Source organism: Oncorhynchus kisutch, linkage group LG15 (genome assembly GCF_002021735.2).
Source record: "Oncorhynchus kisutch isolate 150728-3 linkage group LG15, Okis_V2, whole genome shotgun sequence".
In the NCBI taxonomy this organism is placed as follows: Eukaryota; Metazoa; Chordata; class Actinopteri; order Salmoniformes; family Salmonidae; genus Oncorhynchus; species Oncorhynchus kisutch.
This window is the reverse complement of record NC_034188.2, coordinates 4,011,567-4,030,051: the sequence shown is the minus strand read 5'-3', so window position 1 is coordinate 4,030,051 and position 18,485 is coordinate 4,011,567. Positions and strand designations below refer to the sequence as shown.

At 43.6% G+C, this 18,485-nt stretch overlaps 1 protein-coding gene across 1 annotated transcript in view; it reads right to left on the bottom strand.

Moving 5' to 3' along the window:
• The window catches only part of LOC116353670 (netrin receptor UNC5A-like), a 121,486-nt gene extending 103,845 nt beyond the window's left edge, over positions 1-17,641 (bottom strand). The window contains exons 1-2 of the mRNA XM_031791331.1: positions 17,626-17,641; positions 14,525-14,689 (exon numbers count right to left, since the gene is read on the bottom strand). Of these exons, the coding sequence (XP_031647191.1) occupies positions 14,525-14,689; positions 17,626-17,641 (181 nt within the window). The remainder of the gene's footprint in view (positions 1-14,524; positions 14,690-17,625) is intronic.
• Between the last annotated feature and the right edge of the window lie 844 nt (positions 17,642-18,485).

The following is an 18,485-nucleotide window of genomic DNA, read 5'->3' as shown; positions in this document are numbered from 1 at the left end:
CTCTCTCTCTCTCTCTCTCTCTCTCTCTCTCTGTCTCTCTCTCTCTCTCTCTCTCTCTCTCTCTCTGTCTCTCTCTGTCTCTCTCTCTCTCTCTCTCTGTCTCTCTCTCTCTCTCTCTCTGTCTCTCTCTCTCTCTCTCTCTCTCTCTCTCTCTCTCTCTCTCTGCTCTCTCTCTCTCTCTCTCTGTCTCTCTGCTCTCTCTCTCTGTCTCTCTCTGTCTCTCTCTCTCTCTCTCTCTCTCTCTCTCTCTCTCTCTCTGTCTCTCTCTCTCTCTCTCTGTCTCTCTGTCTCTCTCTCTCTGTCTCTCTCTGTCTCTCTCTCGTCTCTCTCTCTCTCTCTCTCTCTCTCTCTCTCTCTCTCTCTCTCTCTCTCTCTCTCTATCTCTCTCAATATAATACAAAACGGAAGCAACGATGACCTCACCTGACCTCCTGGCATTCAGTAGATAATGAGTGAGATTAGTGGAGTGTTATGTGGTCTGCTGTGAGGGGATATCCAGGGCTGTGTAGCGGTACTGTGTACTCTGTACTCAATAGTCTGTCCAGGATAAGCCTACCATCATCTCGTTTAATTAAACTACAGAGTGAGAAAATGCTTGCCTGTTGTTTCAGACGTGGTTTGTCTACCAGTAGGATGGTTTTCTGGGTGTGTGGAGACGTGCTGACTGGCCAATAGGATGGTTTTCTGAGTGTGTGGAGAAGTGCTGACTGGCCAATAGGATGCTTTTCTGACTGTGTGGAGACGTGCTGACTGGCCAATAGGATGGTTTTCTGGGTGTGTGGAGACGTGCTGACTGGCCAATAGGATGGTTTTCTGACTGTGTGGAGACGTGCTGACTGGCCAATAGGATGGTTTTCTGACTGTGTGGAGACGTGCTGACTGGCCAATAGGATGGTTTTCTGACTGTGTGGAGACGTGCTGACTGGCCAATAGGATGGTTTTCTGACTGTGTGGAGACGTGCTGACTGGCCAATAGGATGGTTTTCTGCTTATTACTAAGCTTATTACTAAGCTATACTATAATAAACTGTGCTTTACCCAGCTATTGTCTATGGACACATCTGCTGAGAAAAGATTGGGAGAATGATTCTTCAGTGACCAGCACTACGTGGTGAAGTCAGTGTGTGTGTGTGTGTGTGTGTGTGTGCGTGTGTGTGTGCATGTGTGTTCGGAGGAAACACGTACAACTAGCAACAGTGTCCCTGTGCACCCGGCCCACCACAGGAGTCGCTAGAGCGCTATGGGACAAGGACATCCCGGACGGCATAACATTCCCCTAACCGGGACAACGCTGGGCTTATTGTGCATTGCCTCATGGGTCTCCCGGTGGCGGCTGGCTGCGACACAGCTTGGCATTGAACCCAGATCTGTAGTGACGCCTCAAGCACTGTAGTGCCTTAGACCGCTGCACCACTCGGGGGGGGGGGGGGGGGGGGGGGGCAATATAATAATCGTAACATTAGTTATAAACCTCACAGGCAGCCAGTGCAGAGATTACCTGGTGTAATGTGTGCTCTCCTTCTGGTCTTGGTCAGTACCCGTGCTTCAGCATTCTGTATGTTTTACAGTTGGCCAATGGCTTTCTTGGGTGGACCAGACAGGAGAACATTACAGTAGTCAAGCCTGCTTGTAAAGAAGCATGGACTCTATCTGTATTCGACCTGAGAAAGAAATGGCCGCACCTTGGCAAAGTTCCTCAGATGATTTAAAAGCAATTTGGTCACATTCCTAATGTGTGATTTGAAATTGATTCTAAAATAAATAAATAAATAATAATTAATAAAAACCTAAGTTTTTTTTACCTGGGGTTTTATCTTTATACCTAATTAATGTGTGTGGTTCTCTCTCTGTGCTTTGGCTCCAACAATAAATACCTCGGTCTTGATTTACCTGGAGAAAATTGTGAGCCATCCAGGTATTTAAATCACTAACAGTCTAATTTATCAGTGGAGCTAAAATCCTCAGGTGACACAAAAAGCAAAGTTGTGCATCAACTGCGCAGCAGTGAAAATTAATGCTGTGCTTTCTGATAACGCTGCAAAGGGGTAAACTGAAGCCTTTGTGTGACATGTATTTTCTCTGAGTTATGTTCACCAAGGGTGGCAAAAAACTCTTGGCCGGTTAAATAGTTCCTAATATAATGTAGAACTGGAACAGATTGAATCCTACTACACCAACTCCGATGCTCGTCTTACGTGGCAGGGCCTTCAAACTATTACAGACTACAAAGGGAATGCACAGCCGCGAACTGTACAGTGACACGAGCTTACCAGATGAGCTAAATCACTTCTATGCTCGCTTCGAGGCAAGCAACATTGAGGCATGCATGAGAGCATCAGCTGTTCCTGATGACTGTGTGATCACGCTCTCCGTAGCCAATGTGAGTGACCTATAAACAGGTCAATATTCACAAGGCTGCTGGGCCAGACGGATTACCAGGATGTGTGCTCCAGGCATGCGCTGACCAACTGGCAGGTGTCTTCACTGACATTTTCAAACTCTCCCTGACTGAGTCTGTCATACCAAAATGTTTCAAGCAGACCACCATAGTCCCTGCGCTCAAGAACACGAAGGCAACCTGCCTAAATAGCTACAGACCCGTAGCACTCACGTCCATAGCCATGAAGTGCTTTGAAAGGCTGGTAATGGCTCACATCAACACTATTATCACAGAAACCCTAGACCCACTCCAATTTGCATTGCGACCAAACAGATCCACAGATGATGCAATCTCTATTGCACTCCACACTGCCCTTTCGCACCTGGACAAAAGGAACACCTACGTGAGAATGCTGTTCATTAACTACAGCTCAGTGTTCAACACCATAGTGCCCTCAAAGCTCATCACTAAGCTAATGATCCTGAGACTAAACACCTCCCTCTGCAACTGGATCCTGAACTTCCTGACAGGCCGCCCCCAGGTGGTAAGGGTAGATAGCAACACATCTGCCACGCTGATCCTCATCACTGGAGCCCCTCAGGGGTGCATGCTCAGTCCCCTCCTGTACTCCCTGTTCACCCACGACTGCATGGCCAGGCACGACTCCAACACCATCATTAAGTTTGCAGATGACACAGTGGTAGGCCACAACAGTGGTAGGCCTGATCACCAACGAGACAGCCTACAGGGATACCAACAGTGGGAGGCCTGATCACCAACGAGACAGCCAATAGGGAGACAGAGACCTTTATTTTTTATTTCACCTTTATTTAACCAGGTAGGCTAGTTGAGAACACCTTTATTTAACCAGGTAGGCTAGTTGAGAACACCTTTATTTAACCAGGTAGGCTAGTTGAGAACACCTTTATTTAACCAGGTAGGCTAGTTGAGAACACCTTTATTTAACCAGGTAGGCTAGTTGAGAACACCTTTATTTAACCAGGTAGGCTAGTTGAGAACACCTTTATTTAACCAGGTAGGCTAGTTGAGAACACCTTTATTTAACCAGGTAGGCTAGTTGAGAACACCTTTATTTAACCAGGTAGGCTAGTTGAGAACACCTTTATTTAACCAGGTACGCTAGTTGAGAACACCTTTATTTAACCAGGTAGGCTAGTTGAGAACACCTTTATTTAACCAGGTAGGCTAGTTGAGAACACCTTTATTTAACCAGGTAGGCTAGTTGAGAACACCTTTATTTAACCAGGTAGGCTAGTTGAGAACGCCTTTATTTAACCAGGTAGGCTAGTTGAGAACACCTTTATTTAACCAGGTAGGCTAGTTGAGAACACCTTTATTTAACCAGGTAGGCTAGTTGAGAACACCTTTATTTAACCAGGTAGGCTAGTTGAGAACACCTTTATTTAACCAGGTAGGCTAGTTGAGAACACCTTTATTTAACCAGGTAGGCTAGTTGAGAACACCTTTATTTAACCAGGTAGGCTAGTTGAGAACACCTTTATTTAACCAGGTAGGCTAGTTGAGAACACCTTTATTTAACCAGGTAGGCTAGTTGAGAACACCTTTATTTAACCAGGTAGGCTAGTTGAGAACACCTTTATTTAACCAGGTAGGCTAGTTGAGAACACCTTTATTTAACCAGGTAGGCTAGTTGAGAACACCTTTATTTAACCAGGTAGGCTAGTTGAGAACACCTTTATTTAACCAGGTAGGCTAGTTGAGAACACCTTTATTTAACCAGGTAGGCTAGTTGAGAACACCTTTATTTAACCAGGTAGACTAGTTGAGAACACCTTTATTTAACCAGGTAGGCTAGTTGAGAACACCTTTATTTAACCAGGTAGGCTAGTTGAGAACACCTTTATTTAACCAGGTAGACTAGTTGAGAACACCTTTATTTAACCAGGTAGGCTAGTTGAGAACACCTTTATTTAACCAGGTAGGCTAGTTGAGAACACCTTTATTTAACCAGGTAGGCTAGTTGAGAACAAGTTCTCATTTACAACTGGGACCTGGCCAAGATAAAGCAAAGCAGTGCAACAGAAACAACAACACAGAGTTACACATGGAATAAACAAGCGTACAGTCAATAACACAATAACACAAGACCTGGCCAGTTGGTGCCAGAATAACAATAACAATGATTGTGGACTACAGGAAAAGGAGCACCGAGCACGTCCCCATTCTCATCAAGGGGGTTGTAGTGGAGCAGGTTGAGAGCTTTAAGTTCCTTGGTGTCCACATCACAATCAAACTATCATGGTCCAAACATACTAAGACAGTCATTAAGAGGGCATGACAAAACCTATTCCCCCTCAGGACACTGAAAAGATTTGGTATGGGTCCTCAGATCCTCAAAAAGTTATACTGCTGCACCATCGAGAGCATCCTGCCTGGGTGCATCACTGCCTGGTATGGCAATTGCTCGGCCTCCGACCGCAAGGCAATACAGAGGGTAATGCGTACGGCCCAGTACATTGCTGAGGCTAAGCTGCCTGCCATCCATGACCTCTATACCAGGCGGTGTCAGAGGAAGGCCCTAAAATGCTCAAAGACCCCAGCCACCCCAGTCATAGACTGTTCTCTCTCTCTCCTACCGCATGGCAAGCGGTACCGGAGTGCCAAGTCTAGGACAAAAAGGCTTTTTACCCCCAAACCATAAGACTCCTGAAACAGATAATCAAATGGTTACCCGGACTATTGTATTGTCTCCCCCAACCCCTCCTTTACGCTGCTGCTACTCTCTGTTTATCATATATGCATAGTCAACACAAATACACACAGAATTTTGCTTAAGAATGGAAGGTTGGAGATTGGCCGAACATTTCTCAAATCTGAATAATCTAGAATGCTTTTCTTCAGATGAAGTTTCACCATAGAAGTTTTAGTGCCGTGGGGAAAGTGCCTGTGAACAGGGATTGATTAACAATAGCTTGCACCTCTTCAGATATGCAATTAAAAACAGTTTTTGAACAAGGTTGTTGATTGGAAGGTGACGGATTGGATCGAGAAGGCAGGAAGAAGGCTTGAATTGTGATGTCACTTTCCAGAGAATGTCTGTGGCAACCAGGGAAAAGAACTCCTTAGTGCCTTTGCGTGGTAGGCTAGGGTACATATCATCAAACTTCTCATCGGGTCTTGGTTGACTGATACCTCATCCTATTTTGGTTCTCTGAAATATGCCGAAAAACCCGTCACATTTAGATGTGGAGCAAAGGTCACATAGGTTCGCTGGTACTGGAGCCCTACCAGACCCTGTCTGCCAGTCTCTAAAGCAAAGTTCACATAGGTTTGCTGATACTGGAGCCCTACCAGACCCTGTCTGCCAGTCTCTAAAGCAAAGTTCACATAGGTTCGCTGGTACTGGAGCCCTACCAGACCCTGTCTGCCAGTCTCTAAAACAAAGTTCACATAGGTTTGCTGATACTGGAGCCCTACCAGACCCTGTCTGTCAATCTCTAAAACAAAGTTCACATAGGTTTGAGGGGGTTAGGATTTATCAGGCCATCAAACGGTCGAGAAGAGCACTCCCAAATTATTCAGATTAATTGTGATGAAGTTAGAAAATTAGCCCGTCTGGCTTGTCATATATACTAGTTCTCAAGGACAATAGACAATAGATAAATCAGTAAATAAAGTGAGGCAGTGTTATAGCCAGCTCTGGTGGCTGACATTTAAACAGTATAGATATATATATATAGATAGATACTCAAAAGACCCAACGTTGCCAGACACAAGGCCCTTACAGCTGAAGAGCTTTAGTAAAAATAGAGGCTGTCCCCCCGCCCACCTTTTCCGAGAATGGACTCTACCTACATGTGTATGTATATGTTTTTACCAAACAACTGTCAATTACTTATGAAAAGCTGTAGTCCCGGGGGGGGGGGGGGGGGGGCACTACAGTCTGAAGACAGCCATGTTTCGGTGAGAAACATCCAATCAACTTTGTGCTCAGTAATTGAGGTCATTCAGGAGGAGGGTTTTTACTTGCTCTAAATCCAATGACAACCAATGTATTGACGTTAACCACATGTTCAGTCTCCAATCGATCAGAATGGGAGGAGATTACATTTAGTATGAACTCACTAGAAGGTGGAGGTAAAGGAACATAAACAGGGCCATTTATAAAGGAGATGATACGGTTCCCAAGTCCTCTGTTGGTTATTCTGACAGGGAGAACTGGGACACTACCCGAACCTGTTTGTCAGTCTCTAAAACAGTTTGATGTTGGGACTGGAGCACTACCAGACCCTGTCTGTCACTCTCTAAAACAGTTTGATGTTGAGACTTGAGCCCTACGAGACCCTGTCTGTCACTCTCTAAAACAGTTTGATGTTGCTGGGACCAGCGCACTACCAGACCCTGTCTGTCAGTCTCTAAAACAGTTTGATGTTGCTGGGACTGGAGCACTACCAGACCCTGTCTGTCAGTCTCTAAAACAGTTTGATGTTGCTGGGACTGAAGCACTACCAGACCCTGTCTGTCAGTCTCTAAAACAGTTTGATGTTGCTGGGACTGGACCACTACCAGACCCTGTCTGTCAGTCTCTAAAACAGTTTGATGTTGCTGGGTCTGGAGCACTACCAGACCCTGTCTGTCAGTCTCTAAAACAGTTTGATGTTGCTGGGTCTGGAGCACTACCAGCCCCAGGAGGGACTTGAGATCGTGGAGACGGGCTCCTGGGTGACAGTGGACTTTGGTCGGTCCACAGATCGTAGGCAGGCCAAAATCTCTCACCATCGAGCTGCCCACAATGATGGTGGTGGTAGTGATGGAATCTAATGATGGTGGTGGTAGCGACTTGCTGAACTGCGGTGGCCGTGGGGGAGGGTGCCACTGGGTGACCGTGGGGGAGGGTGCCACTGGGTGGCCGTGGGGGAGGGTGCCACTGGGTGGCCGTGGGGGAGGGTGCCACTGGGTGACCGTGGGGGAGGGTGCCACTGGGTGGCCGTGGGGGAGGGTGCCACTGGGTGACCGTGGGGGAGGGTGCCACTGGGTGGCCGTGGGGGAGGGTGCCACTGGGTGACCGTGGGGGAGGGTGCCACTGGGTGGCCGTGGGGGAGGGTGCCACTGGGTGGCCGCCAGCTGATTATATACACCCAGGATGCATGCTGACTCCCGGGGCTGGTAGGTCCGTCTCAAGCGGGGAAAGGGGTTTGATAGCTGGATTGGATCTTCTTGGCTAGATGAAGGGTGGCTAGACTTCCACCCCGATCCCCTATGTCTTGCGAGCCTCCAGTCTCCTATGGGCCACAGAGTTGAACTTAACATCTGTCAGTTGGATTGGGACAGATCAATGCCACCCGACTCATCAACAGCTTTGCTATAGGAGGCTATAGGAGATTCAGTTGCCTGAGTTACATCAGTGTACTTAGAACCTGTATGGGATAGGGAGCAGCATTTTCACGTTCGGATGAAAAGCGTGCCCAGAATAAACTGCCTGCTACTCAGGCCCAGAAGCTAATATATGCATATTATTCATAGATTTGGATTTGGATAGACAACACTCTGATGTTTCTAAAACTGTTTGAATGATGTCTGTGAGTATAACAGAATTCCAACCAGGAAGTGGGAAATCTGAGGTTTGTAGTTTTACAACTCATTGCCTATTGAATACACAGTGTATATGGGGTCATATTGCACTTCCTAAGGCTTCCACTAGATGTCAACAGTCTTTAGAACCTTGTTTGAGGATTCTACTGCGAAGTGGGGGCTAATGAGAGCTGTTTCAACCAGATGTCTGGCAGAGTGCCATGAGCTGATCATGCGCGTGGCAGTGAGAGTGACCTATGTTCCATTGCAATTCTAAAGACAAAGGAATTCTCCAGTTGGAACATTATTGAAGATTTATGTTAAAAACATCCTAAAGATTGATTCTATACATCATTTGACATGTTTCTACTAAGTGTAATATAACTTTCTGAACTTTCTCCTGGACTTGCCTGCGCCTCATGAGTTTGGATTTGTTTACTAAACACACTGACAAAAGGAGGTATTTGGACATAAATTATGGACTTTATCGAACAAAACAAACATTTATTGTGGAACTGGGATTCCTGGAAGTATTTCTGTAAATTGATGTGGCTCTCTGCAAATTCATCGGATGTTTTCGAGGCACAACATTACTGAACATAATGCGCCAATGTAAACTGAGATTTTTTTATATAAATATGACCTTTATCAAACAAAACATACATGTATTGTGTAACATGAAGTCCTATGAGTGTCATCTGATGAAGATCATCCAAGGTTAGTGATACATTTTATCTCTATTTCTGCTTTTTGTGACTCCTCTCTTTGGCTGGAAAATGGCTGTATGTTTTCCTGTGACTAGGCTCTGACCTAACATAATCATACGGTGCGCTTTTCCTGTAAAGCCTTTTTGAAATCGGACACGATGGGTAGATTAACAAGAAGTTAAGCTTTAATTTGGTGTATTGCACTTGTGAATATATGAAAGTTAAATATTAGCAGGAACCCCTAGCCCTAACAAGCTTTAGAAAGCAGGAACCCCTAGCCCTAACAAGCTTTAGACAGCAGGAACCCCTAGCCCTAACAAGCTTTAGACAGCAGGAACCCCTAGCCCTAACAAGCTTTAGACAGCAGGAACCCCTAGCCCTAACAAGCTTTAGACAGCAGGAACCCCTAGCCCTAACAAGCTTTAGACAGCAGGAACCCCTAGCCCTAACAAGCTTTAGACAGCAGGAACCCCTAGCCCTAACAAGCTTTAGAAAGCAGGAACCCCTAGCCCTAACAAGCTTCAGAAAGCAGGAACCCCTAGCCCTAAACAAGCTTTAGAAAGCAGGAACCCCTAGCCCTAACAAGCTATAGAAAGCAGGAACCCCTAGCCCTAACAAGCTTCAGAAAGCAGGAACCCCTAGCCTTAAACAAGCTTTAGACAGCAGGAACCCCTAGCCCTAAACAAGCTTTAGAAAGCAGGAACCCCTAGCCCTAAACAAGCTTTAGACAGCAGGAACCCCTAGCCCTAACAAGCTTCAGAAAGCAGGAACCCCTAGCCCTAAACAAGCTTTAGACAGCAGGAACCCCTAGCCCTAAACAAGCTTTAGAAAGCAGGAGCCCCTAGCCCTAACAAGCTTCAGAAAGCAGGAACCCCTAGCCCTAAACAAGCTTTAGACAGCAGGAACCCCTAGCCCTAAACAAGCTTTAGAAAGCAGGAACCCCTAGCCCTAACAAGCTTCAGAAAGCAGGAACCCCTAGCCCTAAACAAGCTTTAGACAGCAGGAACCCCTAGCCCTAAACAAGCTTTAGAAAGCAGGAACCCCTAGCCCTAACAAGCTTCAGAAAGCAGGAACCCCTAGCCCTAACAAGCTTTAGACAGCAGGAACCCCTAGCCCTAACAAGCTTCAGAAAGCAGGAACCCCTAGCCCTAACAAGCTTCAGAAAGCAGGAACCCCTAGCCCTAAACAAGCTTCAGAAAGCAGGATATCCTTTTCTCTGAGCCAAGCTAACAGCCAGAGGATCTGTTCCCCCTACGATGCTGGATGTTTGTGCATTTAGGGCAGACAAACCCATGTTCATTTTCCAGTTCTATTGTATCTTCATATTGTGATTGTCTGGAAATCATCTCACAACTGATTAATCAGATTATGATTGATGTTGTTGATATTAACTCACTGGCCCCGTATAGCTACACTGTTGCTACGGTATCCATCCTCATTCAACCCTGTGTTAACCACCAATGTCAGCATCGGACAGATACATTCTATTATTGTTCCCCTTTCTGATTTCATAACAGGATGCTATCTCCCATGGTGTCTCAGATGGCACCCTGTTCCCATGGTGTCTCAGATGGCATCCCGTTCCCATGGTGTCTCAGATGACACTCCGTTCCCATGGTGTCTCAGATGACACTCCGTTCCCATGGTGTCTCAGGTGACACTCCGTTCCCATGGTGACTCAAATGACACTCCATTCCCATGGTGTCTCAGATGACACTCTATTCCCATGGCCTGTGGTCAAAGGTACACAGTAAAAAACTATTTTGGAGTCAAATGTAACACGATTTGGAAGTTGATATGGTCCGACCACCATTTTGTGTTAAAACCACTGCGGTCATGGTGTTGATATTTTTGCAGTTAAAACTCCAATTGCCATTCTACTCTTTTCAGAGTAGTTTTTTCCCCATCAACACCATTGCCATTGTACCCTTTTCTGTGTTGTTCTGAATTAACAAACACCTATAGCATAGTACGTTTCTCTTTCAGTTGACTCTCTTTGAGTCATAAGGGTGTAGAGACTTATTTAAATATTTCTATAAATCCAACCACTTACAGATTATATATTTTTTAAATATTTGTTTTTATGTTTCTTATATTTGCGTAGCGTAAGATCAAAAACAATCAATGTAAAATGGGAAAATAAAAGATATTGAAACAAACTATTTTAATTATGAACCTACAACAGAGCATCCTGGGAAATATGACAATGTGATCCATCCAACATCGGTGGATAACTCCATGGATGTAACTCCCTGTCATTTGTAACTCTTAACGGAGTTAAAAGTACTCTGTCCGAATCAACTCCAGTTATCAGCACTATCGCCATGGAACATATCACTCTGAGTGTTAAGATAACTCCCAGTAGAGTCAATTTAACCCAAAATGTTTTAACACTGTGATTTAAGCTATCCTTGATTTACAGTGTAGTGCACTAAGTAGGGAATAAGGTGTTATTCGGTATTGAGACTCGAATGGAAATAACAACAGTCCCTGCTTTGATCTGCGTTAAACAAGGGGGTTCTATAACAGTCCCTGCTTTGATCTGCGTTAAACAAGGGGGTTCTATAACAGTCCCTGCTTTGATCTGCGTTAAACAAGGGGGTTCTATAACAGTCCCTGCTTTGATCTGCAGTAAACACTGGGGTTCTATAACAGTCCCTGTTTTGATCTGCAGTAAACACTGGGGTTCTATAACAGTCCCTGCTTTGATCTGCAGTAAACACTAGGGTTCTGTAACAGTCCCTGCTTTGATCTGCAGTAAACACTGGGGTTCTATAACAGTCCCTGTTTGATCTGCAGTAAACACTGGGGTTCTATAACAGTCCCTGCTTTGATCTGCAGTAAACACTGGGGTTCTGTAACAGTCCCTGCTCTGATCTGCAGTAAACACTGGGGTTCTATAACAGTCCCTGTTTGATCTGCGTTAAACACGGGGGTTCTATAACAGTCCCTGTTTGATCTGCGTTAAACACTGGGGTTCTACAACAGTCCCTGTTTGATCTGCAGTAAACACTGGGGTTCTGTAACAGTCCCTGTTTGATCTGCAGTAAACACTGGGGTTCTGTAACAGTCCCTGTTTGATCTGCGTTAAACACTGGGGTTCTGTAACAGTCCCTGTTTGATCTGCAGTAAACACTGGGGTTCTGTAACAGTCCCTGTTTGATCTGCAGTAAACACTGGGGTTCTGTAACAGTCCCTGCATTGATCTGTGTTAAACACTGGGGTTTTATCCCTTTTCAGTCAATCTGCCTTTCAGCCCATGGCTGACTGTGTGCAGCCCTTGACTACAAGCCACTGATGCAGACCTTTGTAAAAAGTCTAATAAATCTATGCAATGTAGACGACAACTTCACAATAAATCCATTATTTATTTTAGACAGGTCTAAAGAAACATGATATTAAGAAAAAGCATTTGGAAATTGCTCCCAAGGATGAACCAGACTTGTGGAGATTCTGCATTTTTTTTCTGAAGTCTTGGCTGATTTCTTTTGATTTTCCCATGATGTCAAACAAAGACTGAGTTTGAAGGTAGGCCTTGAAATACATCCACAGGTACACCTCCAGTTGACTCAAATGGTGTCAATTAGGCTATCAGAAGCTTCTAAAGCCATCACATCATTTTCTGGAATTTTCCAAGCTGTTTAAAGGCACAGTCATCTTATTGTATGTAAACTTCTGACCCGCTGGAATTGTGATACAGTGAATTATAAGTGAAATAATCTGTCTGCAAACAATTGTTGGCAAAATGATTTGTCAATGCACAAAGTAGATGTCCTAACCGACTTGCCAAAACGATAGTTTGTTAACAAGAAATATATGGAGTGGTTGAAAACGAGTTTTAATGACTCCAACCTAAGAGTATGTAAACTTAGAGTATGTAAACTTCAGACTTCAAATGTAGGAACTATTATAAGCTTAATTTAAATATATTATTTATGTGACTTTAGTTGTTCTACAAATGTTGGGTTTTGTAAAATGTATGTTTTGATTTTGAATACATTCTAAGGCTGCATGATGAGACTAATGATGATTTGAAAAAAAGTCTCATGAAAGGCATGAGCTCTGCTTTGTTCATTTTTTTTTGCACAGGCTGCACACACTTCATCAGTCTCTCAATCACAATTTGACAATACTTGATAATGCCTCGCATTTCCCGGGCAGCATCCTTTTTGTGTGGCCAAAAATGCCCCCTAAAAAAATCCAGGCCTTTTGCAACCAGTGGGCATTGTGACCTTGTACTGAATATAATATTAATTATCTTCTTCCCGGCTTAGGGAAGCACCTCTCATCACATATCTCTCTCTGATATCTCAATTCTTATTAGCCAATGCCCTTCACATGAGCAGGTCCTTCTCACAGGCTACACGTGAAGACAGACACTTTGAGGATGCAACTACACATATTGAAGATATTGGAAGAACTGTTCACATTTACTTTTCGTCAGCCAAGAAGATGAGTAGACAGCAAAAGCACTAGCCTATGTCAATCTACTATCCCCCATTGTACAAAAGTCGACCTATTCTGTTCTGTGCGATAAATATATATTCCAAACATAGTCTGGGAGAGTTGTGGGATGCAATAGATCCCACAATAATACAACTACTAGAATCAAAAAAACTGTTTTACGCAATGTGGCTGACGGAACAGATCAGAACGTTTAGCTTAAAATGTTGATAAACTATTCGGCTATTTCTTCACAAATACAAGCGCAACAATGTGCACACTGCAGTAGGCTACAATCAATTATCGTGGAAAAAACACCATTCTCAAAAGTGACAGCAAATGCGATTGTACATGTAATAATTGTATTATAAAGGTGCATTTTAATGGTGAAAATTAACTTCCTCAAACTTGAAACTCCCACGCTGTTTATGCAATGCCAGTTAGGCTCTACACCCCTCTACACCCCTTGTAAAGCGACTTAATGTGCTTCATTGTAAGAACTAAACGATCACATGGAATTTGACTGCCATCATGACTCATGACTGCCAGTGTGGTGGTAACACACTCACTGTAACAGGCCCTAGTCATAACTAAACACTAGAGGAGTTAAATGTACTTAACGCATGCACGCACGCACGCACGCAGACACACACAGACACACACAGACACACACACATGCGCGCACACACACACACACACACACACACACACACACACACACACACACACACACACACGGGCGCGCACACACACACACACGCACGAACGCACGCACGCAGACACACACAGACACACACACGCGCACACACACACACACACACACACACACACACACGGGCGCGCACACACACACACACGCACGAACGCACGCACGCACGCAGACACACACAGACACACACGCGCGCACACACACACACACACACACACACACACACACAGACACAGACACACACACACACACACACACAGACACACACAGACACACACACACACACACACACACACACACACACACACACACACACACACACACACACACACAGACACAGACACACACACACACACACACACAGACACACACACACACACACACACACAGACACAGACACACACACACACACACACACACACACACACACACACACACACACACACACACACACACACACACACACACACACACACACACACACTCAGACACAGACACACACACACACACACACACAGACACACACACACACAGACACACACAGACACACACACAGAGAGAGAGAGAAGGAGACATCTACTTGCAACATTCAAATAAACGTGTATATTGATGTAAGGTGAAGAGTGGAAAAACAGTGGAAGTTAGAGATTGTGTGTGTGTGTGTGTGTGTGTGTGTGTGTGTGTGTGTGTGTGTGTGTGTGTCTATATTCAGGGCATATGTTGAATACTCACTCTGTAGACACTGTTGGCTGGTACAGTTGAGTGACTGGAGGTCGATGCCCTGGCAGTCTTTGCCCCCGGTGCCAGGCGAGGGCTGGGTACACTCTCTACTGCGCCACATGGAACAGTCCACTCCGCACTCAGACCAATTAGACCAATCACTCCAACCTCCATCTACTGAACACAGGGACAGGCACAGGGTCAGAGAGAAAGATATACCACACACACACACAGACCAGAGTCAGAGAGATCAGAGTCAGAGTCAGAGAGACATAGACCAGGTACATACTATTAGGTACACACTATTAGGTACATACTATTAGGTATATCATATTAACTATGTCATATTAGGTTTATGATATTAGGTATATACTATTAGGTTTATTATATTAGGTATGTCATATTAAAAATATATAAAAAATATTAGGTATATCATATTAGATACATAGTATTAGGTACATCATATTAGGTACATAGTATTAGATACATAGTATTAGGTATATCATATTAAGTACATAGTATTAGGTACATCATATTAGATACATAGTATTAGGTACATCATATTAAGTACATAGTATTAGGTACATCATATTAAGTACATAGTATTAGGTACATCATATTAAGTACATAGTATTAGGTACATCATATTAAGTACATAGTATTAGGTACATCATATTAAGTACATAGTATTAGGTACATCATATTAAGTACATAGTATTAGGTACATCATATTAAGTACATAGTATTAGGTACATCATATTAAGTACATAGTATTAGGTACATCATATTAAGTACATAGTATTAGGTACATCATATTAGATACATAGTATTAGGTATATCATATTAAGTACATAGTATTAGGTACATCATATTAGATACATAGTATTAGGTACATCATATTAGATACATAGTATTAGGTATATCATATTAAGTACATAGTATTAGGTACATCATATTAGATACATAGTATTAGGTATATCATATTAAGTACATAGTATTAGGTACATCATATTAGATACATAGTAGTAGGTACATCATATTAGGTATATAGTAGTAGGTACATCATATTAGATACATAGTAGTAGGTACATCATATTAGGTATATAGTAGTAGGTACATCATATTAGATACATAGTATTAGGTACATCATATTAGATACATAGTATTAGGTACATCATATTAGATACATAGTATTAGGTACATCATATTAGATACATAGTATTAGGTACATCATATTAGATACATAGTATTAGGTACATCATATTAGATACATAGTATTAGGTACATCATATTAGATACATAGTATTAGGTACATCATATTAGATACATAGTATTAGGTACATCATATTAGATACATAGTATTAGGTACATCATATTAGATACATAGTATTAGGTATATACTATGAGGTAGTCATCTGGAATGCATTTCAATTAACGGGGTGCCTTGTTAAAAGTACATTTGTGGAATTTTCTTCCTTCTTAATGCATTTGAGCCAATCAGTTGTGTTGTGACAAGGTAGGATACAGACGAGATGCCTATTTGGTCAAATAATGCATCCTTTCCCCCATATGCCCCCCTAGGCACAACTACGACAACATAACCAACAAAAGTGGGTCACAATTCCTGCAGCTCTGTCGCATGCTGGGTATGTACATAGTCAATGGTAGGCTTCGAGGGGACTCCTATGGTAGGTACACCTACAGCACCTCTCTTGGCAGCAGTACTGTAGACTACTTGATTACTAGCCTCAATCCAGAGTCTCTCAGAGCGTTCACATTCAGCCCAGTGACACCTCTATCAGATCACAGCAAAATCACAGGCTACTTGAACAGAGCAAAACTCAATCATGAGGCATCAAAGGAACTGAATAATATTAAGAAATACTATAGATGGAAGGAAAGTAGTGTGGAAACCTACCAAAACACAATTAGGCAACAACAAATTAAATCCCTTTTAGACAACTTCCTGGACAAAACATTTCACTGTAATAGTGAAGGTGTAAACATGGTAGTAGAAAACCAAAACAGCATATTTGACCTATCAGCTTCCCTAATAAATAAATAAATGTCAAACAGTAAACTGAAGAAAATGAACAACAATGACAAATGGTTTGACGAAGAAGGCAAAAACCTAAGAAAGAAATTGAGAGACCTATCCAACTAAAAACATAGGGACCCAGAAAACCTGAGTCTATACCTTCACTATGATCCTACACCTTCACTATGATCCTACACCTTCACTATGATCCTACACCTTCACTACGGTGAATCACTAAAACAATACAGAAATACACAAAAGAAAAAGAAGGAACTGCACGTCAGAAATCAGCTCAATGTCATTGAAGAATCCATAGACTTTAACCTCTTGATGCACCCATCACGTTAGCGGGATAATTGTCATCATCATCCGCTGAATTGCAGAGCGCCACGTTCAAATGATATTACAAAAAATATTAGATTTTCATGAAATCACAAGTGCAATATAGCAAAACACAGCTTATTAGCTTGTTGTTAATCCACCTGGCGTGTTAGATAAACAAAAATAAGCTTTACAGCAAAAGCTATCCAAGTGTTTATGTTAGGACATCTCTCTCAGCAGACAAAACATTACAAACAGCTAGCAGCAAAGTAGATTGGTCACGAAAGTCAGAAAAGCAATAAAATGAATCGCTTACCTTTGATGATCTTTGGATGTTTGCACTCACGAGATTCCCAGTTACACAATACATGTTCCTTTTGTTCGATAAAGGTTATTTTTATATCCAAAAACCTCCATTGGCTTGGCGCGTTTTGTTCAGAAATCCACAGGCTCGTGCAGGTCATGAAGGGCAGGCAAAAATTCCAAATAGTATCCGTATCCTAATTTCTGAGAGAATCCGAAGTCACCCGAGTGCTCACGGGAATCGCCGAGGACGGTCTTCTCTAGAGCCCAAGCTACTGGGAAGGGCTCGATTGTCTCCGGATGAGCGTTTACGTAGACTGAACACCAGGAGCTGTCTGTATTGCGAGACTACAGGACCTTATATTTCCACCTGTCCATTAAAAAGTCCATGCTCATCATAAGGTACGAGTACTCTGGTGAGCCGTACGGGGATGTTCCAATCCCCCATTACTCGCACCCTTCTCCATGTCACCCTGTGAGGCGACCAGGCCAAATCACTCCAGGTACTCATTGACTCTGGGGCTGATGAGAGCTTTATTGATGCTACCTTGGTGTCGGAGCTGGACATCTCCAGTCAACCCCCCTCTCCATTCCCATTGATGTCAGAGTGTTGGATGGGCGCTCTATCGGCAGAGTCACCCGCAATACGATTCCGATCGACCTACGAGGAAATCACAGTGTGTTTATGCAGTTCCTGCTCATAGAATCTCCCCATGTACCTGTGGTTTTGAGATATTTATGGCTCCAGAAGCACAATCCCCTGACTGACTGGGCTACTGGTTCTATCTTGGGTTGGAGCCCGCCATGCTCATCATCTTAAATCGGCCCAGCCTGACCTGGGACATCATCCTGCAGGCTTGAGAGAAGCCTTAGATCGCTCCGCCATTACCCCTGAGGACCTGGACCTCTGAGAAAACATTCAACAAGGCCCGTGCTAGGTCTCTCCCTCCGCATGGACCCTACGACTGCTCCATTGACCTTCTCCCGGGCACTACACCCCTTCGGGAGCCGGCTTTACTCCCTGTCAGGTCCAGAGACCAAGGCTATGGAGGAGTACATTGAGAACTCTCTCGTTCAGGGAGTATTTGTCCATTGGCCTCGTCCGCCAGCGCAGGGTATTTCTTTGTGGAGAAGAAGAAGGACAAAACTCTGCGCCCAACTACAGGGGCATTAATGAAATGTTAAAATATTACCCTCTATCACTCATCTCCTCGGCTTTCGAAACTCTTCAGGGAATGACCATCTTCTCTAAGTTGGACATCCGGAACGCCTACCATCTGGTTCGGATACGGGAGGGAGACAATTGGAAAA